This window comes from Bombus fervidus, chromosome 5 (assembly GCF_041682495.2).
Source record: "Bombus fervidus isolate BK054 chromosome 5, iyBomFerv1, whole genome shotgun sequence".
In the NCBI taxonomy this organism is placed as follows: Eukaryota; Metazoa; Arthropoda; class Insecta; order Hymenoptera; family Apidae; genus Bombus; species Bombus fervidus.
Window position 1 is genome coordinate 8,495,931 of NC_091521.1, and position 17,982 is coordinate 8,513,912.

General features: G+C 32.8%; 1 protein-coding gene across 2 annotated transcripts in view; it reads right to left on the reverse strand.

The window, feature by feature from the left end:
- Positions 1 to 17,982, reverse strand: part of LOC139987549 (autophagy-related protein 16-1-like) — a 197,426-nt gene that overhangs the window by 21,816 nt on the left and 157,628 nt on the right. The window contains exons 2-5 of one of the 2 annotated variants that reach the window (XM_072003926.1): positions 15,124 to 15,244; positions 7,068 to 7,247; positions 5,733 to 5,817; positions 5,208 to 5,354 (exon numbers count right to left, since the gene is read on the reverse strand). In XM_072003926.1, coding sequence (XP_071860027.1) covers positions 5,208 to 5,354; positions 5,733 to 5,817; positions 7,068 to 7,247; positions 15,124 to 15,214 — 503 coding nt within the window. In that variant the 5' untranslated portion in view covers positions 15,215 to 15,244. Of the gene's footprint in view, positions 1 to 5,207; positions 5,355 to 5,732; positions 5,818 to 7,067; positions 7,248 to 15,123; positions 15,274 to 17,982 lie in introns of those variants that run through there. The other variant, XM_072003925.1, reaches the window with a different exon arrangement.

The window sequence follows — 17,982 nt, forward strand, 5'->3', positions numbered from 1 at the left end:
AAAAAATATAGAAAAATTTTTTAAATTAATAGAATTACTACGAGTCAAAAAATTTTCCAGAAAATATATAAAAACCAAACTAAATATTCGAAGATTAATTAACAGATTAGGTAACGAAACTAAAAAATGTAAATTCCAGACTATAAAATTCACAGAAAAATATTACATTTACCCTAAACAACATCAAGTATTCCAAAATAACAGCCGCTATAAACGCGAATGTTTCTTTTCCAAACTAGGCTACATACTAAGAAGTAGAACGTTCAGTGAGAACACAGGAGGCAGACTTGAATAACGAAGGAAAGGTTTTATATCTAACCATAACCCCTTGGTCTTTTATCAGGACTGGTTCGCTTGGTATTTTTCCTATCTTGGCGAGGCAAGCCAGATAGCCGACAAATAAGAAGAGTATTGCTCGCAGTAATCTGTTAACTTTGAATCTAACATGCAGTTACATATCCATTGCAAGGATGGTTTGCGTGTTATAGGATTTCGCGAAACGGTCGAATCTCACGCGTTATCCGTGATAGATACGGCTAAGTGTATCTGACTATCGAGAGCGCGCATTAAATACAGGATTGTAGAATCTCTGCGGAGCGTACGCGGAGCTTCGACGCGGACGAAGGAGGCGGGAGGCGATTGTAAAAGGGCGAGGCGCTTATTAAGTTAGTGCCGGGGATTCCTGAGCGCGCGAGTACGCGCCACAACGTATGAATTACACGATCCAGCTTCGTACGTCCGACGATCACGAGAGAAAACGCGGAGGGAGGAGAATACGACAGAGAACGAAGGTGATGAGGACGACTGGAGGAGAAATGACGACGAAAGATGACGCTTCGACCGACCCCAGCCGCGGCCGCGCTTCGCCTATAGTGAAAGTAATAACAGTGAAACGTGCGCATACACCGGCAAAATCACGCACGCAGACCAACTCACTGGACCAGCTTCTACGTGACTGGTACTTAAGCTATTTTTCGATACGACCGGTACTTAGGTGCACGCCGGACTACACAACCGCCCGCTGGGCTCTCCCATAGAAACCACCACCGAAGATCTCCTAGCGTCCTTGGGAAGCTCGAGGAGGCCGAGGACGAAGCGGTCAACGACTAAGAAAGGGGAAGGAAGGAACGGATAATTGTAGAACGGGCCTCGCGATATATCTACCGTGAAATTCGAGTGAAAACGATCACACATGCGCGCCACCACTGGAGAAGAAGCGGATAGTCCGCTTTCGTTTTTCTCATAGTTCCCTTTCCTCTTCCTTATCGTGACTTTGTCTCGATGTTACGTGTAAGGATTGCAGGATATATGCTGGATGATGTTACGATATCGGCGGAGATTGTTTATAATTTTTTAGATCAAACCTGTTTAATAGACCGACAGAAAAAGCAAAGACGTAATGGTAATGGACAGGAGGAACACGAAAGGAGAATTTCCTGGAGTAGATTATTTAATTGCGATCAGGCTATGTTTGAGACTATTGAAATCTGTGTAAGTTAGAAGTTTCTTATAGTATTTGCGCTATTTTACGTATAATAAATCTATTAAAAAACAAAGCATATTTACGAAACGCAATTGCAAATTTAATAATATTGTCAATATTTTTGTGTAAAAGCAAAATGTTGCTATTTTATCACTAATATTTATCTATACAATTATAATAGAGTGGCTACAAAAAAGATTCGTACACCATTGTATCTATTATAGCCTTCACATATCAATTTCGATTATGTCCAAGTATATTAAATTTTATATCATTCAGCAGTACTTTCATATATACGTAAACATGAAAGAACACGATAGAAAACCACTTCATTGGAAAATAAGTGTGAAAATGCAAATACTTTTCGCGATCACAATATTTCATTATTTGATAAATAATTATATTTTATACAACACATTTTTGTTTTTAATCTCACACACAAATTGTGGTACGGTGACTCCCTTATCACGCATATTTTATTATACGAAAAATGAATGTTCGTTCGATGCGACAGTTTGAATTGCGGCACCCGACACGGTGGCTTGAAGAAGTTGCTGGCATCCAAGTTACCGTATAAATTTGCGATATCGCGATGTATCCCCTATATATGTGTGTGTGTATGTATGTGTGTACGTGTGTGTTTATACATATACGTATAATAATATATAAAAATACTATATGTACAGAGGGTCTAACGTAAAATGGGCGGGGAGTGTCCGCAGATATACATGTAAGTAGGGAAGTTGGAGAAGGAAATCGGGTCACGCCAAGATATTTTTCCGCGTCTTTCCACTTTACTAGGCGAAGGTTAGGGGATGTAAGCGTCGAACGTGTGTGCGCGTTCTGGACTAAAGAACATACATGCACAATTTCTCTGATCGGCGATACGTATGCAAAGCACTGGAAGATGCTTGCAACAATTATGAACGGTTTGGTGATTCTGTACGCAAGCTTAGCGCGCATTCGAATCGGGACGAGCCGTTGGAGAAAAATGAGAAAAAGACAATTAAAAGGAGCTGAAGAATCATGTTATATACACGCCTTGATGGCATAGAATGAAATGATTACGTGAAAATGATTTTTAGTTGAACGTTAATGTGATTTTAAGGCTTGCTTATTCAAATACTCTGCGTCTCATAACAGAAATATGAAACCAATCAAAAATTTCCAATTGAAGTGCTCGGAGCGAGAACCGGTCAACTCTACTATTGGAAATTTCACAGTATCAACCACTTAGCTAACAGTAAGTCCTCCTATAAAAATTGTTTAAACGTGTAAAGATTATATTAGTAACACATTTTTCACGAGAGACAGTGTGACTAGTAGTGATAGATTCAATAGAATTTCTTCTTCTTCAGTGGAGTTGTCAGTTTCTTGCATTGAAATTAAGACTAGACAAATGAAAATCTCTAAATGTAGGTTTATTTATCAAGAAGCATACAAATAACGAAGATTATAAATTCAATATACATAATGTTCACTTACTATCTGCATCAGTTTGTGGATTTAAATTTGGACTAAGATTTGGACACCACAAGTCATTTTTCGGTGCATGTTTTTCTACTAATGAAAAATCATCTTCTAATTATTTTTTATCTGACAGTTAACGGATATTGTAAAAGATAGCCGAACTTTTTTTAGACGAAAATTTGAAAACCATACATCAGCACTGATGCTGCATTTTAGGAACTAAGTGATTCTTACATCTGGGAAACTAGATTATCTCCATAATCAGAGGTGTCTTATTTTTGTAATTAGCAATGCGGAATATATGTAGTTAGAATTACTACTACATGAAAATCCAATCTTTGGAAAAAAAAAAAAAAAGAAATAGAGACTTGCACCGAACCCTTCGATTCTTATGCAGTTACAGGTTCAAGATATTAGATCTAATAAGTTCATGACTCTTTGTTATGTAAAGTTTACAGCTTTGGTACTACGTCCACTTTTTAGAATACCAATGGGCAATTAATTTAGAACACTGAATAAAATTTAATCTAAATAGTTATGAGTCAACAGTGTAGAAAATGGTAGAAAATTCAGACGTAATTTGCAAAGGTCCACAGCTTAAGGACTGGTTTAGTAGAACCGATCGATCGACAATAATTTTAGCGGCAAATTGTGTAACGGTATCGATACCAGTGCATGGCCTCCCGTAAAATAAACGCGCGATTATTTCCTAGTATGTTTAAATAACGTATGGAGGCGATTTACGAGTTTTCTGCTTCCAGAATGTAGTTTCTAGCATCTTCAAGTCGTCTTTATTACAACCATAAATTGGGTGCTACATAGAGTAGACTTACCAAAATCGTACCACTTAAAATATATTACGCTGTATCGCCCATTTAGTGTTAATTTTTATGCAAGCTAATGTTGGAAATTAGAGTTTAATGGTTGAGGATCCTGCTATTATGTTTAACTTCTTCCTAAGAGCGAATTGACTTTTTGCGAGCAACCAATCTTCTAAAACTATTGATATTCAAACACTTAAAAATATGTTTGTGCTAAGAACATTATGCAAATAATAAATACAAAAATTATTCAGCATCTAAGAAGTAATAAATATTAATATTTTTAATATTCCCTTACTATATCTAATAGTTTGAAATAAATTATGAAATATTTCATTTCAAAATAGGAATGGTGTATATAATACTACCTATATTTTATAATACTAGTTTAATAGTAATTATCCAAATAACTCATGACTAAAAGTGGCCATTTAGTTGTCGTTGTCGAATTAACTTTTTATACCGATAATATGAAAATTTATGAATTTTTCTTCAAGATAAGCTTTTGAAACAATTATCTATCTTATACAGGAAACGGTAATTAGAGTAATGAATAAGATCGTGTAGAAACACGGTTGGTACGATTAATCGTAAACCTAAGTTCATTCGATTAAACCAAACACAATGAAATTAATGTAAGTGACTATACCGTACAGTTTGAATTGGTAGCATGAATCACCAATCGTTGCTTCAGGTCTGTGTTTGGTTACTACATACATACAATTCAATTAGGTTCATTTCTGATTACGCAATTTGATATGAATGGTTGTAATCAATATGGCATTGATACGGAATACTAATATTCTCAATGATACTGATTTATAATTTCAGTTTTTAGTATATTTTAATATTACAGAAAAAAGGTAGAAAACTATTTCTAAAGTTTATGAAGGTGTCGTCAGAATTTTTCAATTAGTTCACATATTCATACAATACAGTGTGAAAAATACATATTAAATATTCTATTACGTATGATAGGTGAGTTTAATTAATAAATTTTCTGACAAACAAATATCCACCATTTTAATATTCGTAACAGAAGTATAAATAATGAATACATAGTACAAACAATGAAAAAAAAAAGAGTATTTTACATATTCCCATAAATTTCAATCACCTAAATTTTCATAAAATGATTGTAAATTTGACTGAAAATATATATCACTGTATTTCATGAATTATTAATTGAAAGATTTTATTTTGCTTAAAAATCAAACTGTACCATATAAAATCATTGAATATTCTGTTACTTTGAAGTTATTGTATTTAATTGTATATTATTGCTTTTGTAACAATTATCAATAATATATCTGAATTATTTTACAGCGTAATAGTACTAAATAATTTCAAGTGTCGAATTAAAAAAAGATGCGTCTAGATTTGAGTTAGTAGCATTGATTAATCATTACTAATTATATAGGAGAGTTACTTACGAATGGTTTTTCAGCACAGTTTCAATCATATTGGTAGCGACGGACCAAATGAAAACGGATCCATCCGAAGAACCAACTGCTATATATTGGCCATCTGGACTGAAAGTTGCTCTCGTCCAATCAAAGCCGACTTTAAACCCATCAGCACTAAAAAATAAAGTAACGCACGTAATTAATTTCCTGTTCCTTTAATGCAACGATTTCATTGAAATTAAATGTTTGTTGAAATGTTACTTGTGATATTTGCGCCTCAGAATGTTATTAGATATTAGTATAAGTACGATACTACATTACTTTGCACATAACTATTAAAAGGAATCAAATATTGAAACCTTTGAAATTCTATGAAACCGAATAAAAAATTTAAAATGTATTTATCTGAAGATGCTTTGGCTCGAGTCTTGAAAGCTCAAATTATATAAAATTGTGCAAAATCGAACATGTAACGGGCCCGTTTCTCTACTTCTGCATTCCACTTTGTAAGTCGTGTAATGTTAAATAGATCCATAATAAAATTATACTCACCTAAATGATCCAATGATCTTCTTCATTCGTAAATCAATGAGTTTTAACGTATCGTCTCTGACACAGCTCAGAAGGTAATTTGCATCTGGAAACAAGCAGGTGCCGCTATTTGAATTTGCATGTCGTTAATGTTAAAGTTAAATTGGTTGTGCTAATACGGTTAGCAATACAACAGCTTGTCTATTCTGTTTGAATAAACATAATCGCTGATTATGTTCTGATTGCATTTACTTCATGTTGCGGTGAAGTTTCCGCGGTGTTGCTCTATTATTCTAATGGCGACAAAAAGAAGGAGTACGTAAGAAGAGGAAAAAATACGTTTACTACAGCTTGAAATGCACCGAGATGCTAAGTAAATAATTCCTTTTCGAGACGCATAAATCTTATGGGGTGGCGTTCGAGAAAGGTTTCATTGTGAATCTACCGGCCACATTTCCTAAGAAATGGTACATTATACTTTAATGGAAGTATACATAATGTATTACGTTGAATGATAAAGGAAAACCATTAAACTGGCGCGATGTAATCGAGTAGAATTCTACAGTCTCTGGCAATATCGTTTCATTCGTGTTCTATTCTCGCTTTGCCGAAATTAATGAAACGTGAGCTGCATATTCCGAAAGAATTCTTTAATAAGTATGACAACCTAACAGATGTTTCTGAATATGAATATTTCAAATGTCATCATAGAGTGTTCAGTGTTCATAGAACAGACAATTCTCAAATTCCCTCAACTAAAACTGTGCATGATTGCTTGTAGCTTTTTACCAATCAAGTAATTTCATTATTCCAAATTTATAAGAATCATTGTCGATTATAGAATTAAGAGGTTCTTGGAACAGAATTGTCGCAGTTTCTTTATTAATTTTAAATTTCTTTTAAAGTAATTTATGAGAAAGTATTTTAAAAATTGTTTAGATAAAATAGATGCCTAACATTTCTTGTATTTTATTCGTAGGTCTTTTTTTCAAATTTAAGCTTATGTAAGAAAATCACACAAATATTTTAATTACATATTTATGGCGTTAAATAATGATGTTTTGATATTTTTAGAAACCTTGTAAATGTTTGATGTGCATAATTCAGAAGGCTGGTATCCTTCTCAATGAAAACAATCGAACGAATTCGATTAAAATAGATAAAATCATACGACTGATTATCAAGTAAAAAATATGATATATCTTTTCGGTGACTAATTAACAGCGAAGTGATCACCGACTAAGCGTTACCAATAACAACGACGTTCGCTTCGTAGAAGCAATTCCAGGAATTAGGGGTGATAACTCCATGACAGGAAAGGGAAAGTTATACAAAGTATCTGGAAAGGAAACTTACCACGAGATAAATCTAGCGACGTCACTTTCCCTTCCAATAAAATATCGTTCGAACTGGACTCGGCTCTGGTGTCCCAAAATCTAATTCTCTGATCGAAATGGCCACTAATTATTGTAGAGCCAGCACCATCAGAAGTTACAAGATCGTTACAACTGGAACCCGCAAACTTTGTCTCTATACCTGTAAAACAAAATTCAACTTACATCAAATATTTGTATTGAAAATAAATTTTGTAAAACGTTTAGTTGCTTGAGGTATTTTATTAAATTAATTATTTATGTAACAAAAAATTATTACACATACGATATACATTCGAATAATAATTTAACAACTGTACCTATGAATATTTACTAGACGATAACTTTTACTATTTTGTGAATCTATATTCGTGGTCTTGTACGTTTCATATTTTATCTAGAAGAAGAATTAATGATTAAAAATTTGCTTTTGTAATATTTAATATGTATGTACATTGTAACGTGTACTACAATACCCTAGAAAGAATAGATGCGATCGTTTCTACATCTGAAATTTCAATCACATCGTGTATTTCTGTATTCACATAAAATCTGCTTACGTCGGTACACCTAAGTTGACGGGTATGATGCATCGCCATGAAGTAATTGGACCCAGTAATTCCATCTTCACAGGAAGCACAGTGCCTCAAGCGATATCAATAACCGACGCGACGTATCGTCGCGGTAAGTTCGACAAGCCAATTGATCGGCTAGTAAATCATCTTTGATTTAATATAGATCACCATTGACAACGTAAAATGGGCATTTCTATGTAAAATTTGCAATCATACGAATGAACAATTTGGGCATGGTCAGCTGTTTAAGTTTATTCGTGATTTCCCCGTTCCAAACCCAATAATTGACCACTGAATTCTCGAATAATCTTTATCATAAGGCTTTATTATAGATATTTAAAGATATTTAAATGCAAATAATAAGATATTTATTAGATATATAAATGCAACTTTAGGTAAATTTTTTGAAAGAACATATCGATGTCGTAAGTATAACACAATATATGTATATACTTTGCCTATTTCCTTTGCCATATTTACTTTGAATTTCTCTGTGCAAAATAATAATAAAAAAAAAAGAATAGTAAATTTGAAAATATGTGTAAAAATACGTATATAAATTAATTAAGAGAAAAAGATGTAAAGAATAACTATACGTTGTAAATAGGTATTAGATATTACATCCAAGAAAATATGGTATAATATAAAACTAGTAAAATTAACAGTAGCAATTACATTTCCTTTGAGACATATTGTTCAATGTATATAACAAATATATTGAATATAAAAGTAATTTATAATCTCAATTGATTCTCTGATAACCAGCAATAGAAATTAAGTCTTATGTTTATTTTACTTTCTTCAGTGATATATAATTATAATTTACTTTGATAAAATCAACCGAATTCTAAATTCTTATTATTCAGTTACAGAACTCGCTGATGCGTAAGTATTAATTGCACGTTCGTATACATTTACGCGAAGTTTATAGACACATTTTATGCCCTTTGTATCCGTTTCCTCCGTTACACGTTGCAAACAGCAACAGTTTCCGGATTCGAGCAACTGAAGTACAGTCTAAAGTACCTAAGCGTTTCTCGTCGTCGATTCACTTTTCCTGCTGCTACCCGTATTAGCTGAGAAGGGTTCTCAATGGATTACAGTTAACTATAAACGCGAGTTTCCGAGCGCTTTCAATCTCGCGAACACGCTCTCTTTTGTGAGTTTTTGAGGCTAATCTACATTTCTAACGACTTGTGTCAAGCAATTCATCTGCCATAAAAGCATACATATGGTATAAAATGATTTCCAAGAATGAGTAATGGATCTTTCAGATATAACCATGAGCGAATCGCAAAAAGTTATTAAAACAGGAAACAAATTACTGTCTGCCAGCTAATGACGCCATTTATCATTATTCATCAATCGTTATTTATTAGAATATCTACGATAACTTAACTTAAAAAGTAACGAGAACGAATTAATGAGTTTTAGTTTTTGTAAATAAAGATAGAATGATATAAATTTGCTATATAAATTTAAAGATAATATTGAGGAACCAGTAAATTTCGAAATAAACTATTTGTTACGTTCCATACATTGGTACTTTAAATAATGAATGAGTATTCCTAGAATTCCCTAACAGAGAAGATATAAAAAGTTGAATACAGAATGTACGATACAAAACTTAAATCCCTTATTTATACGAAACTACATTAGTCTCCGATTTTATGGTATATCAAATATTCTAAATGGAACAATTAATATAATCCATTTACCCATTATCCCAAAATTATTTAAGGCGAGGAAGATAAGAAAATGATACCAATTTAAGTGATAAATCTTCATCTCTCTTGCCAGATATTCTGGCTCTGCTAACGATTTGCTGTTTATAAACAGGAATACTCCAATTAAAATGGAAGAAACGTAGCAGTTGTATCCGTAAGCCGATGCAGCTGCGAAACATTAACAAAACGATAGCAAGAGTAGCGAAGAGGGATAGGTAATAATCCGATAGAAAACAGCTGATCCACTTTAAGCATCGGTTTTTGTCTTAAAGCGTCCTGGCTAAACAATAATTCACGCTTAAACGCGCTTTCAGCAACGCCGTTCTCCATTGTCCGCTCCTTGCGTAGCGAGATTTATTTGCGCTAAACTTTTGTACACCTCTTCCACCGTCGTCCGCCTTTCTGTGATAGCACCGGGCTTGGTTTTCACTATTTTGCCCGTAGGACCGCGTTCACAACAAAAGCGTGAGAACCCTGAACCAAAATGAATGTCCGGCTTGTGTCTGTGTGTATCAACCTGCACCCGGTTCTTCTATCTCCGCCTATGTGAAATTAACTTGGATTTAACTCGTAAAAGCGTACAAATTTCGGCGAACGGTTCAAGTGTGTCCTACTGGATTTACTAAACCAGCTTTATATTTATACGTGTAAAGAACATATACGAAAGAAGAGAAGAAAGAGGGGAACGTCGAATTGGAAGAGAAAAAAGAAGAGCCCGCACTAGCACGCTAGCACTGTTTTGAAAAAAAAAAAAAAAAAAGGATTGAAGTTTCGCCTTTCCGCGTTTAGATTCATCGAGTGCTCGTATCCGCTTGGGACAACTTAGCAAAAGAACTCCACTTTTTGCGTTGAACGAGTACACGATCCTCCGTTCCAGTATTGCTGTACAGAGTGATTTCAGAATGACTGGGATTATCTGCAGAGTTTGAAAGTACACAGAGACAGCAGTCGTTGGACAAACGTGTACGTAATATGAGTGATATTCGCAGATTTGAGGAAAGATATAATAAATCATAAAAAATAAAATAATAATAAAATAAGTAAAAATAAAATAATAAAATTCGACGAGTATTCAAATATTTTCATGAGCTGCGGTGTATTAAATCAAACTCGAGATCGAATTTGGGAATTGATATTCCAGAAATCGTGATCTCGCTCGTGTCAGTTTTATCGCATTGCCTCGATTCACCTTTATCGTAAAAAATTATTCGTTCCTCCGTTATGCAATCTCACCGAAACACCTTATATTTCCAGGGAAATTATGTGGAATAGGATTTTTATTATCGGATTGATGATTTAGAAAGGGATAAGCCGATTATTTACAACCGTTCGAAACCGATCGTATCCCGAAAAAGAAATACAGATCGTAGCTGAAGATTCAGCGACGGTATATAGCTAGAAGACCCTTGCACGTTTTCAAGCCGTGATCTTTACGTGATAAGCGGTGCTTTGAAGAAAGGGGCAAAAGTGATAATTTAGTGGCGGGGTGAAAGTGGCTATTCGCCGCGGCGAAGTACAGAGTAGGTGAGACTCTTCCAGCAAATAGGGGCGACTTTAAAGGGTACGAAAAGTAAATTGAACGAGGTGAATGGACATGATCAACCGATATGAAGCGCGAACCAACGAAAGGCATGAATAGTTTGCAAATGTATGCAGGATTTACAATTCGATCCCTATGGACGGTTGACTAATCTCGTGAAACCATATCATTCGAGGAACCCCGTTCGAGATATCGATTTACACTCTGGTCAACATTGCTACAGAGGTAGCCGAAGTTGTGGGTGATGTGCGGCCCCCAATGGTAGGTGGAGTTCTATTGACAAAGGATACACGATGTAGCCTGCCATGGATGATAGTACACCGGTCGTATTAATTTGCAAGATTCGACTGAAGGATCATAGTGAAATTTACCCACAGTTGCCGAGATTGTTGCCACACGACCCATCCACAGAGAACTTGTAGGTAAATAATCGAAAAGAGACTTAACTGTTACCGTGAAATACTCTATCCGTTATACACGTTATAATTTCGTTCTAAAATTAATTGCACGACATAAAGTCTCGTCAACAATGGCTCGCAAATATATTTGGATACTTTTAGAAAGTTTTTATGAATATATTACATGTTATATGTGTTGGTAAGGTTTGAAACAAATCTGAAAACCTACATAGAATCCACAGAGATTACGAAAGTATGTAAAGAGACAAATGTGTAAAAACTGTTTTAAAAATGAAATCTTTCATGGAGTAGAAATAAAGAAGAATATGTCATCTTTTAAAATTTTGCAATGGGAAGATATATCAAATCGAGAAATAAGAGGTGACAGATGACACCTAATAAAGAAAAAAAAAAAAAAAAATAAAAGAATATTTCTCACCTAAACGGCTGACAATTGCCGCGTGCGCGCAAATTGATATTATAGATGGAAACTAACGGTTTTATTTCTATGCGATGGAGGTTTCTAAAATAATTCCGATATTTGTTGACCGTTCTAGGTAAATATTTGAATAATAAATATATCACGTCGAAGCATTTTCGTCACTGTATCGCGGATATATTTCATAGGGATCATAACTTTTCACTATTCTCTTAATCGTTTTCTGTTTTTTTTTTTCTTGAACCGATAAAAAATTGTATTACTATCTTCTTTTGCAGAGATTTTATCTGAATATAGGAAAATTAGTGACCGTACAGTAAAGTTTGCAATTCCTCTTTTTTGCAAATAAATTATACAGAAGTATCTACATAAACTTATGCACGCATCCAATACAATATCGTAAATTGCAATCATTTATACAAGTTCGAATCTAGAACGTGTATAAAACTTGACGTGGATAATCTTATTTTTACAGCATCAAAAATCACGCAAATTTTTGTTACCTGATTACGTTGCTTTCATTCTTTCGAACAAAATATCAGGGAAAATTCAAAACCTCCTCGCTGCTTTAGGTGAAGAATAAAACATGAATATTAAAAATATTACGTGACGCTTCTTTTTAATACAGTTCGAAAGAAAAAAGAGGAAAATAAAAATCAAATTTCCTTGCCAACAACGACACGTATTATACATCTTCGTTAACGGTCTGTATACAAGCAATTTGCATTTCATTAAAATTTTCGCGCTAAAATATTCAGTTTAAGACACTAGGCGATTCGCCAAATAATCTATTCAAAAAACTTCGCAAACTTTTATATTAAAACCGGTGGAACAGAATTAAGGCTGTCTCGTTACAAGCTGATCTAAATTAAATTTCTTCTTGTCGGAACTTCCGTTTAATCGTTCGTCCCATCTACCTTGAAAATGGGCGCATTCATCCCGCATGAATTTACCAATTTCTTATCGAGTCCTTTTTATCGAAAAACATCATCCGTTAGAGCCGTCACTGATCAAGAACAAACGCTCGTCTCCCGACAAGAAAACTGCAGGTTGAAGCAACTTCGGAAAAGATTTCGCTAACTGCAGATAAGAACGTTATCGTCTTAATTAATCTCACGAAGTGACGACGCAACGAAAGATCACTTTTATTCGATCCTTTTACGACCCAGTCATCTTCCAACCGAATATATTAAAAATCCTTAAGAAGATTTCAAAGTTCGAGCATTAAATTATAATCAGTGACGAACTACTAGCGAAATAAAAATAATATGATCCGACAACTATTATGGTCATTGTGGTGAAGTTTATATTTGTTTCAAAGTGTGTAAAAGTGTTTAATGACTTGGAAAATCGAAGAATACTTTTACGTAACAATTGAACGTTAAGCTTATATTAGGTTTAGAAAAAATGTTTTGTATTTTTAATTCCACACTTTATGTATTTTATGAACAAAATATGTCGTCATTCTTAAACGTTGAAATATTTCCAGTTGCTGAAGTATTCTCTGGTAACGTCAATAACTTTCATTCCATTTTTCGACCGTTTTTGATTCAGTAATGTTTGTTGTTTCTGAACCTCAAACTTCTTGCAGTCACCGATACGTAGTCTGTGGACATTTTGGCTCAGAGCCAACTTCTCGTTTGAGAAATCTTTGGTATCACTTCTTACGCGTGACATTGTTACTACTTGCAGGAATAGAATAATCTTAGCAATGTCAGTAACATTTTTATGTATTTTTCACTATTCTCCGATTTTAAGTAATAGCTATAACCATAATGCTAGGCGCAAATCATGCTATAAATTAAATAAGAGCATTATAGACACGCTAAATGAAGCTCTTTTTATATTCAATAGAATTTTTTATTTTTTTACATGAAATAATCTCTCTTTTATGTATCATAATCCGGCACAGTTATCGCACAACATCGTCGACGCTATTTTAGATTCCTCTATTACGGCAACGTTATGCCTCCTGATGATTCGAATTAGGCGTGTAATGGCTTTACGGGCGCTCGTAAATAAGGGAAAGCAAGGAGAAGATGCCGAGAATCGAATATAAAGGTGCGAGGAAATTGAACTACCCACTTGCAAAGAATTTTTTATATTAGTAACCTATTATATTAATATAACGAGACATTGTAATCTATTAAAACACGTAGAATTAATTTATTTTATCAATTATTCCATAGATTATTTAGAAATATTTTAAAATAATTCAATGCTATTATATACCTAAACTGAAAGTAACATTTTACTTTCATATAAAATATAAATATTAAAAATTATTAGATTACCTTATATATTCAGAAACCATAAATTTAGAAAATACATGGATACAGTAACTAGTAAAAATTTTTATCTTGAGTATACTTTAAAACGCGTATGATTAGAATATTAAACCGTAGAAGAATTTCAAACGAAAACAATGATAATAGTAGTTCTACATTCGCTCGCATTAATTTCACGCTTTAATGGTTGAAGAACGTATATGTATATATATCATGTTCAATTCTTTGACCCGTTCCACTTGTAGTGCCTTATTTTTATTCCACTACGGATTAAACTAACAAGATCTAGTTCACGTATCGATAACGAGGCGATATCGCAGTACTTAAAATGTAAAAAAAAGAAAAAATACATAACTACCTAAGAAAGAAAATAGGCAATTACGTAAAGGAAAAAAAAAGAGACAACCATTCATGGAGATACTACATGTTATAATTGTAATCGTAAAAATGAACTAGCTTCTTCAAATTACTACAAGATATTTCTACGTATCCATAGTTCTATCTACAGGTAGAACTATTTAACTAATTTAGCTAATTGATAATATAAATAATGCATATAAGAACTAACTAAATATTAGTATATTATACAAATTATAATATAAATAATATAATTAATAGGGTGAACCCTATTAATTAATTCTATTGTTATTTATAGACTCTGTAATACGAGATAACAAATAATGGATTAAGCAATTCATCTCATGTTTCTACACAAACTTACAACACGGTGATTAATTTTACAGTCGTTAGTAAACTCTGTAACAGTCGTTCAATTTTCTTAAAACAATTCGTCCACGTACAATACAGTTAAGGGTGGCCTCAAACTTATGGCTCGTAATAGGCGTACGTACGAAGAGGCAGAGTCGCGCACCTTTTATTGTCCCACGACGCTAGTAAGTATATTAGCATTATTCATGACTAATGGTAATAATGAGGAGCGTGATTACCGGTAATGCAGTACATTATTTTCTGTCTATAGCGCAACAACGTTCTGGTTACGGTTAAGGATAAGAGTGCGCCAGTGTACTGTGTACGCTAAACGCTTGCTATTTGTTTGGCACTGGTTACTTACACGCTTTGCTACGCAGGTCCCAAATTTTTAGGGTACGATCGTAACTGCCAGTAACTACTTTTGAAGGCTCGCCAAGAAACTTCGCCGCCATCACCTTCCCACAGTGGCCCGTTAGAGTGTGCTGAAACAGAAATGGGAATGTCGTTTTGGAACATTTACCAACTCGTTCCGCGTGATAATAGGATCATTTGTAATCTACGTGACGTATTAAAAATGATTCGTAGCAATTGGATGCTTGGATTCTACTGGCGAGCATATTGCTGTGGTTCTGAACTGTGAAAAGTTTTCTTGATAGTATGAGTTATGGAAAGTTATCTATTAAATTCTGTAAAAGTACTTCTTTTAACATGGAATACTTGTAATTCTATGACTACGAAATTTTTATGTCGAAAAACTCGTAGCTTTTTCATATTAATGGTTTGATAAATCTATTAATTGTCAGCTTTGTTATATGTATAAAACTTCTATATAATTCCATAGATTAGAATTCTTTTAATTCATTTTCTATTATGAGTCAGATTTTAGATTTTTTGTAGATTACATTTTATATAACATTCTTCAATGGACTCAATTAAAAAATATTCTTCGTTAATCGTTTGATTTAAAAAGGATCTTTATATCTGGGGATTGATGCTACGAAATTTGTACAAATCTGTATGTAGAATACGTTGTTTATTAATATATGTGTTGCTTTATATAACTACACAATAAATGAAAGTAAGATACAAAATGGAATTAAACTTAAATTTTATTTCACGTGAAATAAGAAACACGTATAAGTGATTGAAACTGTAATGTAAAATAGTTATGGTATGCACTGTATGCAAGGTACGATGTAATTTGTGTTGCAACCGAAGAGGCTTACAGTGTATACCAGGTTTCCTTTTCGAGGAAATTGAGTTTGAAAATCTTCTGAGTACATGCGACAAAGATGCCTCAGTGATTCTACATGTATGTGACTATTAGGCTTCGATGTAATATACTCTACACTCTGTCTGCATCAAGCTGATACATGTTAACAAGGAAAGCTATGAGTGATCAATTAATAAAGTCAATAATTTCTTAACGTGCTGGAATATGTTGTTAGATACTAGGAATATAATGCATCGTTAACGTACTAAGAAATAATACAGATTATAAGGCCTATCATATGACCGTTAACTAAATAAAATAAGTAATTAAATAAAATCAAATAGAAATAGTATGAAATTAATAAATATGAATGAAATACACAAATTGCTTCTGCTAAAATAAATTGAATTTCTAGCTAGGATCGTGTTATTGACACAGATAGATTTTTTGTATGTATTCTCAACATTTTACTGAATTCTATTTACACGTTAAAAATAAAACAAATATTGCATGTATATCGATTTCTGGAATTATATTAAAAGGGTGTGTGTAACTGAAATACGATAATTTTTATCAATATTAGAAAATTCGCTAATGTAAATATAATTGTTATAAGATTCTAATAATTAGTTGTTTCAGTTTAGATTTATTAGAATGAATGCAATAATAACCATCGTAATTCATAGCCTAAACAATATAGACATTTATAACTTAAATAAAAAAAATATATACGTATTGAAACGAAACGATAATATAATACGAAAAACTAATGCGAATATGGTTAGAATATTTCAATTGTTAGTATATCCACGTCAACCTCAATTACCCAGTTGCGTGACTTTGATTAAATCAATGAATACGCTTTGAAGTTACGTGTCAATATTCATATTAATTTCGGTTAGTATCCTAAAACATGATCTAAATGCAAAACGTATTGATCATTTTAATTTCAATATATTATTATCGCTTATTCCCTTGCATCGTAGAATGAAATATGTATTGAGGTATTTAAATGACATGATGTGAATTTTCATTGTAAATTTTACTATATTATAATACAACCAGATTGCTAGTAATATTGCCAAAGCAATCTTGAAAAAATTTACATAAAATCACGACGAATCGTATTAAGAACCGGTATTTATAGATAACCAGTTTATAATGAGAGAAAATTATTATAACTACGGATAATATATATTTTATGGATTGAAATCTAGATAGCCTATATGTCTATATTTATATATACATTTCGTTTTATATAAATAGTACAGTACAAAATGGTGTATATAATTAACTTAATCTCATGAGAAATAGCCTCTCCAATAACTCAATTACGAAAATAAGATATTTTGACATTATCGATATATTAACGTTTATGAAATAATTAAAATGTAATAATAATATTAATGTATAATAATTTGGTAATTATGTTTATCAGTAATCACTATATAATCAATTCGTTCCTATAAGTAAGAAATATCCCGGATATGAATGAATTATAAACACCAATTATTAATTCATTTTAGTCATAAATGTAATCAAATTAAATTGCTTGTTACTTTACTCGTGAGATACGATACATGCACATAACGCTTTCATTTATATTATTCCAGCACTAAATTTTTCCAATCATTAAAAAGTCAATAATATCTTAATACACCAATTAATAGCTCTAAATAGTACACTGGAAATATTTTCTAAAAAATTGAAAAAGATCAAGACATTAAGAAGATAATACGTAAAGTGTTGCGTAAAATGTAGTAAACAATAGAAGGAGAATCTTCCTCAAGTAAAATTCAGACAAGAATAGAGTTGAGGATTTCTTCATGTACATAGTATACTACTTTAAGGAGTTGGAGAATGTGGAAGAAAAATGTTTATTTCAATCTGCTATTTTATAAAATATATCAACCCTGTGTCAAAAATCTTTTCACTCAATTCTGAATAAGTTTTCAAGTTCTTGTACATTCATTTCCCCGTCAATTTCTATTCTGATGTCTGACCATA